Raw genomic sequence first — 19946 nt, forward strand, 5'->3', positions numbered from 1 at the left:
CAGTTATTTAGTGGTTTTCTTTTGTCTTTTCATGTTATGCTAAAAATGTTAAAATTGACTGCTATAAACAGCCCAAAGTGCCTTGTTATTAGAGTTAGGCTTAAGTAATACAGTACAGACAAAGGAAGTTTACATGGTTTGGGCTGCCATTTGTGTTACTGATAAAATATTGTGTATGTTTCACATTCACCTCTGTCTGGGAACCAAACATTGCAAAACTCTTACTTATATGGCGACTGAGTGTTCCCTTGTGCTGAGCCTTGAGATCCAGCCAGGATTTTTTCTAGTACCAAGACATCTTGATCGTGCTCCTTGAGTCTCACTGTGTTGGCCTCCACGTCCTGTAGGAACAGGTTCCAAGGTGGATTTCAGTGCTACAATGTAATGCTGCTTTACTGTAAAATGCAAACACTCTAACAGCAGAAAGGTGATACCCATAATATAGTATATAGTAGTATAGTAGAGTATACTACTACCCAGATGGATGGATTGAGGTCCAGATTTAGAGCCCATTGCTTTAGAAGGCAGAACATGTGAGTTTAAAGGGGAATCCCAGCAGAAGCCTTGCCAATACTTACACGCAGGATCCGGTTGAAGTCCTCCTTGTCCACACGCAGGAAGTGACAATTGTCTTCTCGTAAAACAATGGATGCTGCCCTTGGGGCGTCGTTAACAAGGGCAAGCTTCCCAAAGTCATCTCCCTCATGCAGGGTACAAACAACTCCCTACAGGCAGAGATGGAAAGTATCTGTTTAAGAGTTAAAGCCAGTTATAATAATATTGATTTTAAAGTCACATGTGACCCTCCAGTTCTTGCTGAACTCCGAACCTTGACTGCCAAGAGGGCATTTGATGTAGTACAGCAGTGTCTGGAATCCTGCAAGTAACCCTGTTCAGTTTAATTTTCATCTATTTCCACTAAGCTCCAATTACTTTGGGGTTTGCAAACTGAAATGGTCCCATATAAACAGGGTCAAGAGATATGTTTTTTAAAGGAAAGAATACACAAGGCAAAATAAAACACATCTGTGATATAGAATTTGTTCAAATCTAGTGCAGAGGCCCCCATACTCAACATTCCCAAATACCCCACATCACCACCAAACACAAGTTTCTTAGTCTAGTCACAAACCCCTTTATCTGGAGCAGTGCTGTCCAACCTTTGTGGTACCGAGGCCTGGAATCTTTTTGATTTTTGATGGAGGGCCGATTATGGAAGCCAGTACTGACCACTCCCTTTTTAAACCATGCCCACTTCACGCCATACCCTTGTTACGACAAGAGAGTTTAATACCATACTCTCATTAATGGTAGCACACCAAAAAACTAAATGGTTAGTGCTTACTGTAGGGATAATGTATCACCCATCACTCTGTGATCATATGTGAAAGAAGTTTATTAAGTCATATTAAGCCATACCCTTGACTCTATATGCCTCCCCCTCCCCTAAGGATAGCACAGCAACCCCCAGCACATAATTACACATCTTAGGGACCCTCAACAATTATTTCCAAATGCTAACAAACTCCCTGAACCACCCTCTGTCAGATTAACCTCCCACAAGCAGAATAGGACAGGCAGAGTAGGGCACACGAGCATCATAGGGCAGGTAGAGTATGGCACACACAGGCAGCATAGGGCAGGCAGAGTATGGCACACACAGGTAGGGCAGGCAGAGTATGGCACACACAGGCAGGGTAGAGCAGGCAGAGTATGGCATTATACTACAGTGACACAATGCCTGTGCTGCTCCCACAGTCTTGTCTGAGTTGTGAACAGGTGAATAATGGGGGTACTTAAAAGTCTGACTCTGAGGTCTTACAGGTGTGAACAATGCAGGGTCTTACAGTCTGAGGTAAGGTAAGCAATCACATCAGCCACACAGGCCACAGGCCATCAGTTGGACAGCACTGCCCTAGAGCATATCTGGAGCATATCATGTAATAGAAACTAAAACACCAAGAAGAATCTCCATATATAAAGATAGCTAAAGAAGTACCTTTCCATAGATGACAACATTGACAGATCCTTTCAAGATGATGTACCAGGAAGTGCCCTCTTCTCCTTGGTTAAATACTGCAAACAGCAGAAACATAAGTGGAGTATGGTCAGCAAACAGTTGGGTTGCACAATCAAATTAGTAAAGTATGCCATTTCCTAGTGACGCCACTAGTTTCCTGTGATAAGCCATAACAACATTAGCAGCATTCAGTGGTTTGTACAGGTACTTCATGGCCTTGTTGAAATCAAAACCTTTTGAAGTAACAGTTACGGTAATTCTGGTTGGGGGTGGGTGCTGTGGTTACCCTTTTAGTCCCAGGTCTCCTCAGGGATACAGTACTTTTGCAGCAATGTATATTATTTGGCCAGAAAGTATGTCACCATACAATGACAGATAGGAGTGGAAGAACTTGACTGGCCTTGAATTTGTCAAAAGGTCACAAACTGGTGTGACTGTGTTTAGTATACTGTAAAAATGGAGTCAGTTTTAACATAGTTTTATGGCTTATCTCCTGTTACATCCTAACAACAGAGTAGTGACTGGAGCGGTTTCTTGGGAGGACTCAACAGAAGTGAGTGTGCCAAGAAAGGGTTACAAATGTGATTAATAGAACTCTGGCTAAGTGTGGTTTCATGTCTGTAGCCTTGTTATAAGCTAAGGGAGGCCCTGGCCAAATGCTCAAAAGTTGGCATGAACCAGGAAAGCCTGACAGTAAATGTTGGTTGTGGGTAAGGTGGAACTACAAACTCTAGAAGGGCCTTTTATAGGCATCAATTCCATTTCAAAGTGAGGGGGGTGGAATTTCACTCTAGGAAATTTCCTTTCTTTTCAACAGATTTAGACTGCATGAAGGTAAGACAATACCACCCTATGAGTAGGCTGACTGCCTGAAGAAATACATTGGGGAAAGCCCTGGGTCCTTGCTCTCTACACTATCATTTTATGAGCAGACAAGTAATGATTAGTCTTCAACGCATAGATCTGCAAATTTCAACTTCCTCTGGAGACATTTGCTTAAAAGATGTGTTATTGTAGGTATCAAAAACACAGAGCCAACCTGAGTAAGATGTGTCTTCATTGTGATAAAAACCTTTATTATAGTTCTGTTTCAGATTTATCAACATTCAGGTTTTGTGGTTTTAGAGTTTTTCGAAACCAGAACTAAACTCATGTCCATATTTCATATATTTGCGCAAAAAAAAAATACAAATCATGAAAAAAATAAAATGAACATTAGTAAATGCCCCCATAAATATTGTAGGGTTGTCTCAGAGCAGGTTTATCAACCCATTTTGTTGTCCAAGCACAACCCCCCATTCCTAGGACGGTTTTGCCACCCACATGATTTTTAGCTTGTAGATGGGCAGTAAGTTGCTTTCTAATAGTCCCCTACCCCTGTGGCAAGCTTCTGCTCCCCTCCCCCCTGTGTACCTCACCCCAATGCGATGGGGGTGGGAGTGGCGACACTAGCATGTATGTGTGCCCTTGGCTTGTTTGTGTGCACTGTGAATCCTATGATCCCAGGAGATGGCCCTTAATTCTCAAAATGCCAATTTTCTATTCAGGATTACCGAATAGCACATACTGCTAATATTTTGTATGAAAATAAAATATAATTTTTTTTACATTGTTTGAAGGTATAGTTTTCCTTTAATATTGCTTCCAACTGCCTCAGAGTGGGTGCTCAATCATAGGGCAATGACACATGATGCTGTTTGCCACCCAAGCGATTTAGGGGAGCAGCAAAATATTATGTCAAATAACAGCAAGATGGTATTTGTAGGCAGGATTCTACTTGGAACATTTTGTCAGGCTAAATACTGGGGAGTAAATGGAAGTTTAATGAACGTTTTACCATTCAACTGAGTTATAACAATACAGGAAGCTGGGTGGGACCCTGAATAATGAGCAGTTTCAATATGGTGTTGGTAAGTAGCCGCTAGTAACCTCTAGTAATGTCACTGCCCTATAAAACCAGATTTTACCAAGCACACAGTCACACATAGCGCTCATTTTAAGGACTGGTATAAGAAGGACCAGCACTTTATACTTACACACAGTTCCTGCTTTGGGATGAGATTCAAAGATTAGGAATCCAGCAAGTTCTCTTTTCACCTTAAAATGAATGATTATATTTTAGTTGACGGAATGGAAATGACTGCCCACGTGCACAGCAAGTTCTGACTGCCTGCAAGCCACTCAACACATGGGGCCTGATTCACTAAAGGGCGATAAAAATTATTGCACGCTTTTTCGCGTTAAAAACCGCAAAATAACTTGCGCGCGATTCACCATAGTATTATCGCGTGCGAAAAATCGCCATTTTCGCATGGGGTATTTCTCGCACTAGTTTTACCGTTTTGCGTTAATTTCCGCGCTGAAAAGAATACGATCGCATGATTCACTATAACTTTTGCGCGCTAAATATCGCATTCGGCTATACGAAAATTAACACCTACTACAGGCAGGCGAAAAATTATACAAAAGTACAGTAAATGATTTTTTGCAATAAAATATGGACTTACAGTGTTATTTATTCAAGTCTGTGTTTCCCCCAGAGTGACGCAGCCGCCAGTTTGCAGCGAAATGTTCATTTTTAATACAGTAATTTTCCGCAAGTATTGGCGTGTATGGCTAACATGGCGTGCGTTCATTTGCGCAACTATTTCTATTTGGCTACAAGTGATGAAATGTTTCGGCAGGCATGGATTCGCAGCGAATTTTTGGACGCGCGTTGAATTTTTTCGCGGCGGATTTTTTCATGCGTTTCGCAAAACAATCCGCCAATGGCAAAACGCATGAAAAAATTCGCCACGCAAAAATTCACCGCACATCCACAAATTGATACAAGTGTCAAAAAATAATAGTCACGGGCAACAATTTTTTTGCCCGCACAACATTTTTGCCGTTTCGGGGATCTTTCGAAAGATTTGCTAATTTTTCACTAAAGAAACCAGAACACATTTGCTCATCACTAGTGACTACTATTTATAAGCATCTACTATTTATATGTGGCTAATATTTATATACACCATTTATATGCTTCGACAATTTTTATACACTATTTCTATGCTACCATTCATATTCGGCGATTATTCGCGTAATTTAGTGCATGTACAGGCAAATACCGCATTGAAATAGTCTTTCGCGAGTTAAATAACGCTTGCAATATCGCGCGTAAAAAAGCGCGAGTATGCTTATAGTGAATCGTGCGAAAAATCGCCAAAATTAAGCGGCGGTAAAAATTTTAGCGCACAATAAGAATAGCGCACGTTTTATCGCCCTTTAGTGAATCAGGCCCATGGTCTGTTTACTAAAGGCCAAAATTATACATTTTTAGTTTCACACTTAATTAATGGTGTTATTTTTGCCCAGGGATTTTTATCTTCAATCACAATTATTCTTACTGATTATTTTTCTAAATACAGGTATGGGACCTGTTATCTAGAATGCCCTGGGGTTTTCCAGTTAAGAAGTCTTTCTATCATTTGGATCTCCATACCTTAAATCTACTAAAAAAAATCATTTAAACATTAAATAAACCCAATAGGATTATTTTGCCTCCAATAAGGATTCATTTTATCTTGATTGGGAGAGGTGCGGTTTTTAAAAAATGTGAATTATTTGATTAAAATAGAGTCTATGAGAGATTGCCTTCCTGTAATTCTGAGTTTTCTGGATAACAGATCCTTTACCTGTTTACCAGTTTAATTTACCTTTTTTGACAGCATGATAAAGATAATAAAGACAAAAAAAGGGGGGGATAATAAAAACAGAAATACAATACAATACAGGTTGTGCTACTTTTTTAACCTCAAGTTGATCGCCTTGATTGAAAGACTTTTTTTTTTAAAATGCAATGCAATTCAAGAAATGGACTTACTGTTGTTGATAAGTGAGATAAGGCTTTAATGTGAATAAGTTCTTCAAAAATAATTTCTAAGTCATCTGCACTCCTCTGACCCGGTCTGAAAAAACAAAAAACACACAATATAAAATGAAAGTGTATAAAAGTAATTAGAATATAATGTACTGCTGCCCTGCACTGGTACAGCTGGTGTGTTTGCCTCAGAAACCCTACTATAGTTTATATAAATAAGCTGCTGTGTAGCCATGGAGGCAGCCATTCAAAGGAGAAAAGGCACAGGCACATAGCTGACAGATAAACTATTGTATTCTACAGAGCTTATCTGTTATCTGCTATGTAACCTTGTGCCTTTTCTCCTTTTTCCAGCTTGAATGGTTGCCCCCATGGCTACACAGCAGCTTATTATTTAAACTATAGTAGTGTTTCTGTAGCAAACACACAACTTTTAGGGTGAAGACACACAAAGCTAGTAGCAGCTAGTGGCAGGGTATTTTCTGGCGTTTAGTAGCAGTGACAAGTAGCTGCTACTAAGTAGCCCCATGTGTCTTCACCCTTATGGAGGTGACAAACGGGGAGATTAGTCGCCCGCGATAAATCTTCGACTAATCTCCCCGAAATGCCATCCTGCCGGCAAAGAATGTAAATTGGCAGTGGGGTGGCATATGCGTCGCTTTGGTTTTCCGATGTCGCCCAGAGTTGCCTCGCAAGGAATTCGGGAAATGTAACAATAACAATAAAGTTATAGCCTCACAGAGCAATAGTTTTTTGGCTGCTGGTGTCAGTGACCCCCAGGCAAATAATTAAAAACCATTTAGAGAAAATAAAGACAAACTGAAAAAGTGAACTATTATATTAAAGACTATAGGGGCAATGTAATAGCATTCACAATATTGCTGATCTCATAGTCCATACCAATCAGATGTTTACATTCAAGCATAAAAAAATGACAATAAAGGCTAACTGCTGATTGGTCGCTACAGCTGGAACATGCTCTGGGCCTGTTATTACATTTCTTCCCAATTTACCTTTGAATGGGTAACAAGAAGAAAGGATGAAGACTCACGGTTTTCTCAGAATCATTCTCATGTGTGCATCGGGTCCTATCTGCGAGAGTAAGAGCAACGTATCCTGCAGCTCCTCGTCGCTCTCTTTCTTCTCCTCCTCTGTTGGCATCGGTGCATCCTCGTGTTCATCGTCAAGAAACCGATAAAACAGGTATTTGTCTTGGAAGTAATATTCCTGGTCCACTAGGGGCAAACGCACAAATACAGTGACATCTCTTTATCATCTCTTGCAGTTTGGTAAAAAAACAATATCTCACCAGCTCCTAGTATAGTCAAATAAATCTTAATACACTATGGCTGTGCGTGTGTTTGTGTGTATTATATATGTTAAATATAAATAAATGCTAAATACAAGCTCCTGTATGCCCTGGCATAGATATTGCACTTGTTTCTGGACTGCATCCCCCCGTCACCAAGACATGACACCAGCTGGCTATGTATAAGCCCATACAGGACAGCAGGGGATTATACACTATGCCAGGAATTATGTTTTAACAGCATTTTGTTCGGCCCAATGTGCAGACTGAAATGTGGGGAACATGAACGTGGAAAGGAATTCTAAGGGGCACATTTACTAATCCACGAATTCGAATCCCGAATGGGAAAAAATCGGATTGGAAACGTAAATTTGGCGACTTTTTCGTCACCGTCACATTTTGCGCGATTTTTTTGTCGCTGTCACGACTTTATCGTATTTTGCGCAACTTTTTCGTCGCCATCGCAATTTTTTCGTATTGAGCAATTGTAAACGGCGGAAAAACCAATCCGATTTTTCCACGATGGCGACGAAAAAGTTGCGGAAAATATATGATAAAGTCGTAACGGTGAGGAAAAAAACGCAGGACATACAAAGAAGTCGCAACGGCAACAAAAAAGTCGCGAAAATACCGATCATTACGAAAAAAATGCGTTTGGCCGCTTTCGGTCCCTTTCGTGCATTAGTAAATCTGCCCCTAAGTGTGCAAAGGGTAGTAGAGAATTACGACCATTGTAGTCCAGTGTTATTAACATTGATGAAGGCAGGACAGGGTGCCAATCCATAAAAATGGCAAACTGCACCAGTTTTTTTTAACTGTTTGGGCGACTTTTGCAAAAACGAAGTGTTTGCCTTTCCACTGGCGATTCACTTTATTACCAGTGGAAAGTCATTTCTGGGAGATTAGTCATCCGTGGTATCCGAGATTACCCACTAATCTCCCTGTGTGCAACCACCCTTAGAGGTTTTCTGCAGATACTTTCATTAATACAAAAATTCTTACACAAAGAGGATTTTAAGGTTTTTGGATCCTTTTCGTTGATTTTTCCATTCATGCTCTTTATACAAGGCTGTTTTAATAATATTACTTGGGGTTTTAGTCAAAATTATTTTCCCCCCTTTTACCCTAATTCAGCTCCAGTGTTTTTCCTAATTCAGGTCCAGTGTTTTCCCATAGGTTGCATTTTTTTCACGTGATAAACTGTAAACTGAATTGTATCTCAAATTTAATCTCATTCATGCACTTTCACATCATAAACCTTTATCTCAATTAATTCTGCCCCATTGTTTCTAGCTCCAAACCTAACTCTATCCCCCCTACTGATGTTTGATTACAGTGTAATATTGTCAAGTACAAACAAAATGGTAATTATATTATGTGCGAGATTGCAAGATGTAGTGTCATTGGAGAATCAACATGCATGTGTAATTAAATGTGGGACCCTACTTTAGAGAGCCAGGTTGCAGAAGGGCAAGGTTTTATGTTTCCTTTCAATAAAGGCTATTATATTATCAGGCTACAGAATATTTCTTACCATGGTTTAGGACTCCATCTTCGAGCAACACCTGCCACATTCCCACTGCTTGCGTCCGAGAATGAACGCATGAGCTTTGCTGCATAAGCCAGTCAACAAGTTCAGTTCCCACACAGCACTGCCTGGAAAAGACGCAGAAAGAGACAACAATTGCAAGAATTCAGCATGTCAGGACATTCTTAGTAATTTCAACAGAGGAAACTTCCCACCTAGAGCTCAGAGAAAGGATAAATACCAGCAGCCTGAAATCAATTTACTGTCCTCAACCCTAAATAAGAAAGGAGCAGAAATATATCTGGAATGATGAAAATAAAACACACAATGCTGTATAAATGGGCTGTTTTAATGTGTGTTTGTTCTAATAAAAATAAAAGCCTGAACTCGACTTGAAAACTAAAGCTTGATAAGTGTGTTGCTATTATACTGCACCAAATCTTCAACACTAATAGCACTTACATCCCTATCCACTTATGTGCTATTCCAATCTGAGTAAGCTAGAATAATTTTGAGGAATTTAAAAAATAATTTGCATTACCCATTGTTTTTTCTGTTACTGACTTTTATTATATTCACCCCTAGGTACCTTGGTTGGGTTGGAATTAGTTGGAAAAGTGAACACTATGCATGAAGCCATAATGGTTAAGGTGGAGCATACAGTGGTAGAACAATATGTGAAGCAGACCCCACAGGGGATGCCGGGCAGAGATAAGGCCCAGTGAAGACTCACATCACCCCCGCTCCCCCTGAATTATGGGTCACATGTGGTAGAGGGAGCAAATAGTTTTGCTGAGGGCTGTGGGAAGGTGCATTTGTCATTGCTTATATATGTGATGAACAAGTTATTCAATTCAGTTCCTAAAAATTGGCAAGTTTCATGTGTTGGGTGCCCAATGCAAGTTCTGAACAACTGCGCATTTGTTGGATACCTGTTTAGCTAATAACCCCTAGGGGCACATGAATAGAGACATCAACCAACATCGTCATGATGTAACTGAGCTACATAAGTGGAACATTAGTCGGTGTTTGGTCAGCTTTAATCAGTTTTCCCATTCTGTCTGCTTTTTAGGCCCAGTGGGTAGTATGAAAGCCAAGTGAGATTATTATTCTTATTATGTGTATTAATCTTTTCTGTTAGAAATAAATATATTAGGTTTAGGAGAGATACATTAATAAGGGCGCAATTTATTAACATCTGTATTTTTTTCAATGATTCGTGCTTTTCTGTGCTAAAGCTTTAGTTTTTCTTGTAAAACAAATTTGAATTTTTGATCATTTATTATGTGTCAAAAGCACAAAAACATGCAAATATAAAAATATCCATCTAAAAGCTGTTGAGGTCTTGTTTTTACAAAACTACAAAAAATGTGAGGTTTTTGTGTTCTTTTTTTATTTCCGTTCCATATTTTAATTCATTTGTGCTTTTTCAATTCAGATCTTTTGATAAACGGCTAGACATTTGTAGTTTTAGTAGAAATGAGTTAATTGTTGGTTTCAAAAACCTCTAAAACCACAAAAATCAGAATGTTGATAAATCTGTTTCCATGGTAAGGACCAGATTTAATTTGAAAACTTTATCTCATTTTTTATCGCCCATTAAAAATTAATGGGGAAAATCTGGAAATGAATTAGGACATATATTTTTTCTCATTGTATTGAATTATTATTATTATTATTTATATAGCACCATCAATTTACGTAGCGCTTTACAGAATAGAGGGGTACAAAAGACATAACAGTTAGCATGTACATATAAACAATTCACAAAAATGGTTTGCAGTTACATTTGCATGAGGTTCAGAGACACTAGGGGGAAGGGCCCTGCTTACATTCTAAAAGGGAGGGCTGAGACATAAGGTCAGGGTAACTAGCCTGGTGTTAGAGTTCATGTAGGTGTGTAAAGTGACAGTGAGTGCGGAGTGAGAGGTGAAAGCCAGTGGTTAGTGAGTGTTTATGGGAAGATTAGGGGGTGCTCAGTTGGTAATCTCATTTCTGAGGGTTATAGGCTTGAATGAAAAGGTGAGTTTTAAGAGACTGTTTGAAGGCTTGGAGAGTCTGGTAGTGCCTAATTGGACAGGGAAGAGTGTTCCAGAGGATGGGTGCAACTTGTAAGAAGTCCTGGATGCGAGAGTGAGAGGAGGTGATGAGTGAGGAGGAGAGGAGGTCATGTGTAGAGGGAAGGTTATGTGTGGGGGTGTACTTGGGGACTAGGGTGGTTAAATAGAGTGGTGCGGCACCAGTAAGTGCTTTGTAGGTGAGTACGAGAATCTTGAACTGAATCCTGTTCAAGATGGAATCTGAACCAGTTTGAGAAATCAGAGCCACTGCTAATAAATGCACTAAGCAGGGCTGCACTGACTGCAGAGTGACTGCATATAGATGACATGCAATCACTATGGCTGTTCTGGTATTACTAACAATAATAACGGTACAATAGAAATAAAAACAAAAGGAAAGTGGTGATTTCATAGTAAATTGCTCTGTCACGTTATATGGAAAATGCCAAAATATGTAGGGTGGTACAGTATGTAGATAAGGATGACATGTAAATATGAAAAACATTTAGAGGATGCCAATATTATCAACTTAGGGGGCCATTTACTAATGATCGGATTTATTTTTATATTCCGATTTGGATTTTTTAGCACTAAAACTTGCCGAGATTTACTATACAAAAACAATGCGACAATTCACCATCTAAAACTTGATGAGATAATGTAGAAGTCAAAGGCAGATGTCGCTTCCCATCCCTGGAAAATCAGGTATCATGTGACAAGTTTTCACAACTTTTTCATTTGCAATATTTTGATAAATGTCAGACATTCATGGAAAATTTATTTTTATTTTTAAATATAAAATAAAAGAGGGTTTTAGTACATTTGCATCCAAGAGTCATTTATTAACGCTAGCAGCTTTGCCCCAGTGCAGTAACCACTGGCAACTGAACATGATACTGCCTGCATTAAACTGATGATAGTTAATTGGCTGCTATGGGTCAATGCACTGGGACAATTTGCCCACTTCTAGTAAATGTAGTGTCAAAGAGTATTCAAGTATTGGCTAATTGTGGGCTTAGAGTTTCCAGTACGGTACAAGCATTTTTCTCTATTCTCTATGTCTTATTGCTGTGAGTAATTGACTGGATCACTTGACACCATGATTCACACTATGAACATTAGACCAGTCTTCTTCCATTAAACTACAACTACCATGATCCCCCGAAGCAAAGCTGCCAGTTGTGGTTTAGCAGATTTGCTGTATGCCGCAGGCGCCAGTTGTAAAGCTAGCGAACAGTTGGATTACACAGAAACTCGCTGACAAAATGTGGTGTGTAAGCAACCGTGAAGACAAATGGGAACTGGCAAGGGGGAAGAATATTTCAATTTTTTATGGAAAAATGGATTATGCGATTCTCAAATAGAAATGTTGCCGTTTATAGGGAACGTTTCGCAGACTCAGTGAGGTAGAACTCATTTGTAGCATTACTCACAGAAGATTGCTGTCGCTTTTATAGAAAATAGTCTTTTTCCTGCAGTAACTGGATCTACAGAGTGATTTTCCTCTCATTGCCAAAGGGACCAAAAGGGCTTCAGGGACTCCTGACATAATGATGTGGTTTACAGAAGGGCAGTGTTGTCAGATGAGCGCTTTCTGATCTGGTAAGGCTATTTTTCAAGCTAGAAATGCAATTTTACAGGCTGAGAGTTGCCTGTATTTACAAATAATGGCAACCTCTGAGACTCAATGAGCTATGCGAGGGGTCCTCAAACTTTTTAAGCAGGGGGCCAGTTCATGGTCCCTCAGACTGTTGGGGGGGCCAGACTATAGTCCTCAAACTATAGTCCGCCCTCCCTCCTGTGGGGTCAAACCCCACCCCCCTTCTGTGTCCTCCCACTCCCCACTGCATCCTCTCTCTCTCCCAGCACCCCCGCTCTGTCCATCCTCCCTCTCCCAGCTTCCCCGCTCCCCCCTCCCGCTCCCCACTGCATCCTCTCTCTCTCTCCCAGCTCCCCCGCTCTGTCCATCCTCCCTCTCCCAGCTTCCTCACTCCCCCTCCCACTCCCCACTGCATCCTCTCTCTCTACCAGCTTCCCCGCTCCCCACTGCATCCTCTCTCTCTTCCAGCACCCCCGCTCTGTCCATCCTCCCTCTCCCTGCTTCCCTGCTCCCCACTGCATCCTCTATCTTTCCCAGCTCCCCCTCTCTGTCCATCCTCCCTCTCCCTGCTTCCCTGCTCCCCACTGCATCCTCTCTCTCTCCCAGCTCCCCCTCTCTGTCCATCCTCCCTCTCCCAGCTTCCCTGCTCCCCAATGCATCCTCTCTCTCTCTCCCAGCTCCCCCGCTCTGTCCATCCTCCCTCTCCCAGCTTCCCCGCTCCCCACTGCATCCTCTCTCTCTCTCCCAGCTCCCCCGCTCTGTCCATCCTCCCTCTCCCAGCTTCCCCGCTCCCCAATGCATTCTCTCGCTCTCCCAGCTTCCCCGCTCCCCACTGCCAGGGTTGAGGATGCAGAGGGGGCTGGGTAAATTACCCTTGGGGGGCAGATCTGGCCTGCGGACTGTAGTTTGAGGATACCTGAGCTATGCCCTGCAAATCCTGTAATTCAAATTAAACAAACAAAATAAATAATAGAGGGGAACCTCTCCGTTTAGTGGTTCACTTTCTTCCAGGTCAGAGAACTAACTTGGGAACTTTCTGGATAATGGGTTTCTGGATATTGAATCCCTTACCTGTATAATACTTAGCCATTAATGCAGCGATACTCAGAAACCCCTAAATAAAATACAGGTATGGGACTTGTTATCCAGAATGCTTGGGAGCTGGGGTTTTCCAGATAATGGGTCTCTCTGTAATTCTGTAATCTTCATACTTTGTCTACTAAAACATTATTTAAACATTAAATACAACTAATAGGATTGTTTTGCCCTAATACGGATTAATTATATCCTAGTTGGGATCAAGCACAAAATACAGTTTTTTATTACAGAGAAATGGAAAAACATTTTAAACATTCAAATTTGATTAAAATTGCCTCTAAGTGAGATGGTCTTTCTGTAATTTAGAGCTTTCTTGAAAAGGGGTTTCCAGCTAAGTACATCACTCATCTCGATCCTAAGAAGGCTTATATTGCTTATCTTGCAGGCTACTCACCTGTATGTTTTCAGATGATACTTTCGATCCCTAATCATGTGGGGCGCCCGAGTAAGGATGGCATTACGCAAAGTCTTTCCAGCCCTGAGTATTCTTTCTGATGGAACCTGCGGTGTATGAAAAATATACAATTATTTTAATGTAAGAAACTTTCGAATGTGACACAAAGCACTGAGGCAGGAAAAGTTACCTGTCAAGGAAAAGCAAAGGTATAACTATAGGGGAGCAGTATCTGGTGGGGAACAAGAGTATAGCAGGCCAAGCAGGGCCTTGACTATTGTTAGATTTCATTATACATTTTTGAAAGAATTCAACTTCCCCAAGGTTTTTGGGACCTGGTACCTCCTAGTCACACCACTGTAAAACTGTACATTTTGTAAAATATATAAAATATAGTGGCTGATGTACTATGTGCTTTTGCTTGGTAAATACCCAACCTTTTATACGTGTGAGCCACATTCAAATGGAAAAAGTGTTGGGGAGCAATACAAGCATGAAAACAGTCCCTGGGTTACCAAATTATAGCTATGATTGGCTGTTTGGTATCACCTATGTGAACTGGCAGCCTACAGGAGACTCTGTTTGGCAATATACTGAGTTTTTATACAACTAAAACTTGACTCCAAGCCAGAAATTTAAAAATAAGAATCTGCTTTGAGGTCCATGGGAGCAACATCAAAGGGTTTGGGGAGCAATGTGTTGCTCACAAGTCACTGATTGGGGATCACTGTTAACCTATCGAATATTAAAAGTCCAAAAGTTATTTATATGTATATCCAAAAGATCTGCTCCAAGATGACATCTCAGTGTCTCAGTTTGTATTTCAGTATTCATTTATGAGGTGGGCATGGCACAATTTAAGTCTCTGAAATAAATTGAGTTCAGGACTTTGACCAGCCATTGCAAAACACTGACATTGTTCCTAAACCACCCAAGCCTACTTAGGCCTTGTTTTTTTACATCACTGTATGGCTAAAGCTGAACTTGACTTTTTGGGTTGATAAACAATTGCAAGATCCAGCAAGTAATAACCATAAGCTGATGCCAGTAAAGGGCTCAGAGGGGGATCTTGGCTTCATTTCATTGGGATCCCTTGGCTTTGCACTAAGGAAGAATCACCCACCCAGTGTGGCCTGGACTAAAGGCAGTTTTTGGGGTTTTCTTGTTGTTAAAAAAAATCGCTTTCAAATCATTATGCACCTTCACCACTTGGCGAAATCCCATTACCTCTGTAATGGTTTTAGCTGGACGTATCGGGATTTGATTTTCAATGAGTGGGGTCTGAAAAATAAGACGGAACCAAAGTAAAACAGAAACAAACATGAAAACAAACAAATAAAAAAAACATTAGAATTGAGCAAACGAAAACATAAAGCAACTAGTAAATCTAAATGGAATTAAATAAGCGGAAAAGAAAGTGTGGTTTAACAGAATCTTAAAAGCAAGAAAACTGGCCAAAGCATTAACCTTCTTAAATTATGCATTAAAGGAAAGAAAGGAAAGTAAAATAAAGGTTAGGGCTAATGTGGAATTTTCCGCTGTGAATGGAATCCGAAATCATATTATATTTAAATATACTGTAAGCAAAAACAAATAATCAGAATTCTGCCCTCTCTTTTAAATTTGTTTTGCAAAATAATTATCTTTATTCTTCCGTTTTTAAAGAGCCCAAAGTATATTTCCCCCAACAAAATGATGGTCATCTAATGCATTCAATTTAGATGCTGTCGGAGTCCGACAGCCTCAGGCTTACACTGGGAGAATGGCTGCCTGGGATTTATATTTACCAACCGAATTTCTTGCCAGTTGTAAGAATGTTTTTGTCCAGACCTAATGGCAGGAAAACTATATTATACATAATTTTAACTTTTTTATTGAAGAACTTGGTCATAAATATGCCCAAACAGAGTTAGCAAAACCTAGGACAAAGCTGAAAATGAAAAACATCTATAAGGTTTACATCATAATATAAATCATTATAGCACATCTTTCTAACATTTGCTTACTAACCCAATACACATATTTTTATGAATACTGGGCTGGCCACCCAGGATGCACAGAGCACTGGCTAGGGGCTCATTATCGTGAGATCTGGAGAGAAGGACTTCATGCGCTCATGAATTCTATTGGAAGCCCAGGTTGCAGAAGAGTTTGGGTGACTTTTCAGGATAAAACATTTGTGTTTGCAAATATTTTTCAGTGTCCCAACTTTTTTAGAAAGGGGATTGTGCATTGGTATTATTGGAACAACAGGGAAATGGCTAATACAGCATTGTATTCCTATATCTGTAAGGTAAGGGGAGCCTCATTAAATGTTGCATCTTATAGAGGAGTTTGAGCCAAAAAAGTACAACATCCATGGCCCGGTGGCAATACTACTTGGTCTGCCTCTGGGTAGTAATAATGTGTATTTATTTTGCTGTATGCTTTACTGGATTATTGGAAAATATGTTTTTCCTGGTTGCTTTAGTGTTCCATCTAAAGAGGTTAGCAATGCGGCTTGTGTAGCTTATTCCCAGAATCTATGGGAAGGATATAACCTTTGGAAGAACTAAGAAATACTGATCACAATCCTTTTCAATCTGTACCCCTATATGTAGGGAGGTGCCCCAGCTCCTAATACTGTATGAAATTAGCATTGCAAGGAAATAAGAAGAGGAGTAACCCTGGCACTCACAGTCCCTAATCTAAGGAATGATAAAGAGCTTCAGTGTTATATACAGAATGAACATAAATGAATGTCCTTTCACTAACACACGAGACACAATAAATTACATAAATATAATATAAACATGCAAGGGTGTCCCTGTCCAATTAAAACAGTTGGGCCAATTTATTATTGATGCCTTGAGTTAATGGAACAATTTATTTCAGGACAGAAAAAATCTATTGCAATCATTATACCCCATGTGATTTGCAAGAAGGATTATAAGGGTAATAGTGTTCAGTGCTGCTGCTGAACTGTGCTGAGTACTAACACCCACTGAGAAAAGGTAGATTATACGACTTGACACCTCTCTCTGTGTACAAAAATGTGCTAATTGGATAACTACAATTGGATAACACTGTGACACCCCGTGATGTCCCAACCTCCTATCCAGATCTACGGCCACAAAAAGGTGGCAACCCTACCACCAATATACACAGTTATTTTGTTGTTACAACCAAGAAATGGAATCAGGCACTAGGAATTGGCAAATGCCAAAGGGGCTGCTCTAAGAAGCGTTACTATTTATTAGGCTAGTGGAGGGCTGTTTGGGCCATCTATGAAATGCCAGGGCCTATTTTGAGTCCAGGCCTGGATGCAATAATATCTAACCCTGGGTTGTATGGAAATTTCTATTGCAGTTCAATAGTACCTACCAGGAAACATGGTCACATGCACACCAGTGTGATTCTTATTTATTTATTGTTGCTTTTTGCAAACAGTGGAACATCAGGTCAATAGTTATGATGGCAACACTTGGATGCTTTGATTCTTCCTGTTTATATATTGATGAAAATATACCCTACTTATATCTTCCATTTAGTTTTAATTTATGTAAGGGACCATGGCAATTTTGTGAAGATGGATTATGCCAAAATGTTAGGCACCCCCAAGTGACTTTGACCACCTACCTTTTACCCCGGGCTGGTGCCCCTGTGAGGAGGGAACAGCACCAGCCCGGGGTAGCTGCCGGCGCTTCCTACCTTCTGTTTCGCTGCGCGCGCATGCGCAGTAGAGTGAAAAGCCGAACTTAAACATTAAAGTCGGCTTTTCACTCTACTGCGCATGCGCCCACCGCTGGCATTCCGGAAAAGGAAGCCAGAACACGGAAACGATCCGCTCCAGGTGCCCCGGGCTGGTGCTGTTTTCTCCCAACAGGGGCACCAGCCCGGGGTACGAGGTAAGCGGTTAAAGTCACTTGGGGGTGCCTAACATTTTGGCACCCCCAAGTGACTTTACCTTTCGTTTCCCTTTAAGGATATTATTACAGAGCAAAAGGAAATCATTTTTGCAAATTAGAATTATTTGCTTGAAGGGATGGTTCACCTTCAAGTTAACTTTTAATATGTTATAGAATGGCCAGATCTTAACAACTTTTAAGATCTCTTCATGTTTTATTTTTTATAGGTTTTGAATAATTTGCCTTCTTCTCCTGACTTTTTCAAGCTTCCACATGGGGATCACTGACCCCAGCAGCCCATAAACTATTGCTTTGAGGCTACAATTTTATTGTTACTTTTTATTACTTATTTTTCTATTCAGGTCCTCTCCTATAAATATATCAGTCTCTCACTCAAAGCACTGCCTGGTTGCTAGGGTAATTTGGATCCTAGCAACCAGATAGCTGAAGAAATTCCAAACTGGAGAGCTGCTGAACAAAGCTAAATAATTTTTAAAAAAAAAACACATACAATGAAAAAATATCGCCCTCTGCATCATACTAAAAGTTAATTTATAGGTGAACAACCCCTCTAAAATGGGCTCTATGGGTAATGGACTTTCGGTAATTCAGTTTTCTGCATAACAGGTTTCCGGAAATGGGATCCCATATCTGTAAAATGACAATTTTGGTTGTACAGGCACCTCTCTCACGACTATCTGGGAAGAAATCTCTGCCACTTTAGATGAGCTAGATAACTGTCTAGTCACAGCATCAGAATGGATGGGGAAGATGATAATAAAACAATACAGATGTAGGGGTCAAATGGCAGGACTGAGCCGAGAGAGCACAGAGAATGGGAAAGGCTGGTTTCTCTACAGGACGATGGAATACACTGTAGCCATGTAATATAAAAGAAATGCCTTATGATTATAACATTATTGATTTGTTCATAAAATTTCACAGGAAATGTCTTGCTTTATCTCTGCTGCTTTAGTCTCAAGGATTCATAGTAAGCAATACTGACGGCACAATTTGCTAGTCATAAAAATAAATACATAAAGTAATATAGTACTAATGTTGCTTTAGAGCCCAGTGTCACACCCAGTCCTGTAATATAAATATGTATATATATATGCTTATATTGCATGAATTGAATAACAATGACTAGGGGATTTCAGAGCAAGGACAAGCAAGTGTTTTTTGGTCTGTTTCTGATGTGGCCCCTTGCTGCATGCCATAGAGAAATCTTTTTTGCCTGCAACCCCCCACCCAATCCTCATAAACCTCCTTGAAGAAGACAGAAGTGAAACTGCACCTAACCCTCACCCCCCAAACCAGGAGTCGCAGGCTTTAATTGTATGTTGTTACGCACAAGCAGGTAAAAAAAGGATAAGGGAATAAACAGGGAATTTGGAGTAAGGAACTAAACAGGGAATAAGGGATAAGGTAATAAACAGGAAATAAAGGAATAAACAGGGAATTTGGAATAAGGGACTAAATAAGGTAAGGTATAAGGAAATAAGAGATAAAGAAATAATATGAGATAAGGGATTAAACAGGTGATAAGGAACAGGGAATAAAGGAAAATGTAGGGAAATCTGGATAAGTGAATAAGGGATAAGGAAATAAAAAAGGAATAATTTAGGATAAGGGATTAAACAAAGAATAAGGGATAAGAGGAATAGACAGGGAATTATGGATAAGGAATAATGCAATAAACCTTTCTGCCTTGCTGCCCCTTACATTTGGAATGCCCTCCCTGGTTTCCTCCAGAGAGAATCCTCCCTCAGTCTTTTTAAAACCAAACTAAAAGACTACCTTTTGGAGCACTAACCCAGCACCTGATCTGGGAACTAGCACTGTGCCCATATAGATTCACCCAACAGAACCAGCTTCTAAATCATTTGTCTGTAAATGCCCATGTGTACTGTATATTGACTTAATGGGACCAGAAACACCACAGCTTAGAGCAGAGCATCTGCCCCTGGCATCTCAAAATGATATTTAATGATATTAGATTAATTTGAAGCCTTATACATCACTGAGGGGGCATATAATGTATGCATGCATTAAGGAATCGGCTTCACATAATAGAGCTAGGCTTTAGCCTGTTATTAAAGAGAAAAGAAGTGCTGCCTCATGTAATCCTAGACAGTATCCTTGTAGAGAAAAATAATGGCACTGTGTAAGTTATAACGTTTCAGCA

The 19946-nt window shown here is 40.2% G+C and overlaps 1 protein-coding gene across 5 annotated transcripts in view; it reads right to left on the reverse strand.

Moving 5' to 3' along the window:
- rapgef4 (Rap guanine nucleotide exchange factor 4) overlaps window positions 1–19946 on the reverse strand; it is a 163705-nt gene that overhangs the window by 45537 nt on the left and 98222 nt on the right. For 2 of the 5 annotated variants that reach the window (XM_002934617.4, XM_031893353.1), the window contains 9 exons: window positions 15099–15152; window positions 13872–13978; window positions 8726–8847; window positions 6934–7117; window positions 5886–5970; window positions 4057–4117; window positions 2000–2076; window positions 579–725; window positions 226–341 (listed from right to left, as the gene is read on the reverse strand). In XM_002934617.4, coding sequence (XP_002934663.3) covers window positions 226–341; window positions 579–725; window positions 2000–2076; window positions 4057–4117; window positions 5886–5970; window positions 6934–7117; window positions 8726–8847; window positions 13872–13978; window positions 15099–15152 — 953 coding nt within the window. Of the gene's footprint in view, window positions 1–225; window positions 342–578; window positions 726–1999; window positions 2077–4056; window positions 4118–5885; window positions 5971–6933; window positions 7118–8725; window positions 8848–13871; window positions 13979–15071; window positions 15153–19946 lie in introns of all 5 variants that reach the window. The other 3 variants (XM_031893350.1, XM_031893351.1, XM_004917715.3) reach the window with 2 other exon arrangements.

Source organism: Xenopus tropicalis, chromosome 9, assembly GCF_000004195.4.
Source record: "Xenopus tropicalis strain Nigerian chromosome 9, UCB_Xtro_10.0, whole genome shotgun sequence".
Classification (NCBI taxonomy): domain Eukaryota; kingdom Metazoa; phylum Chordata; class Amphibia; order Anura; family Pipidae; genus Xenopus; species Xenopus tropicalis.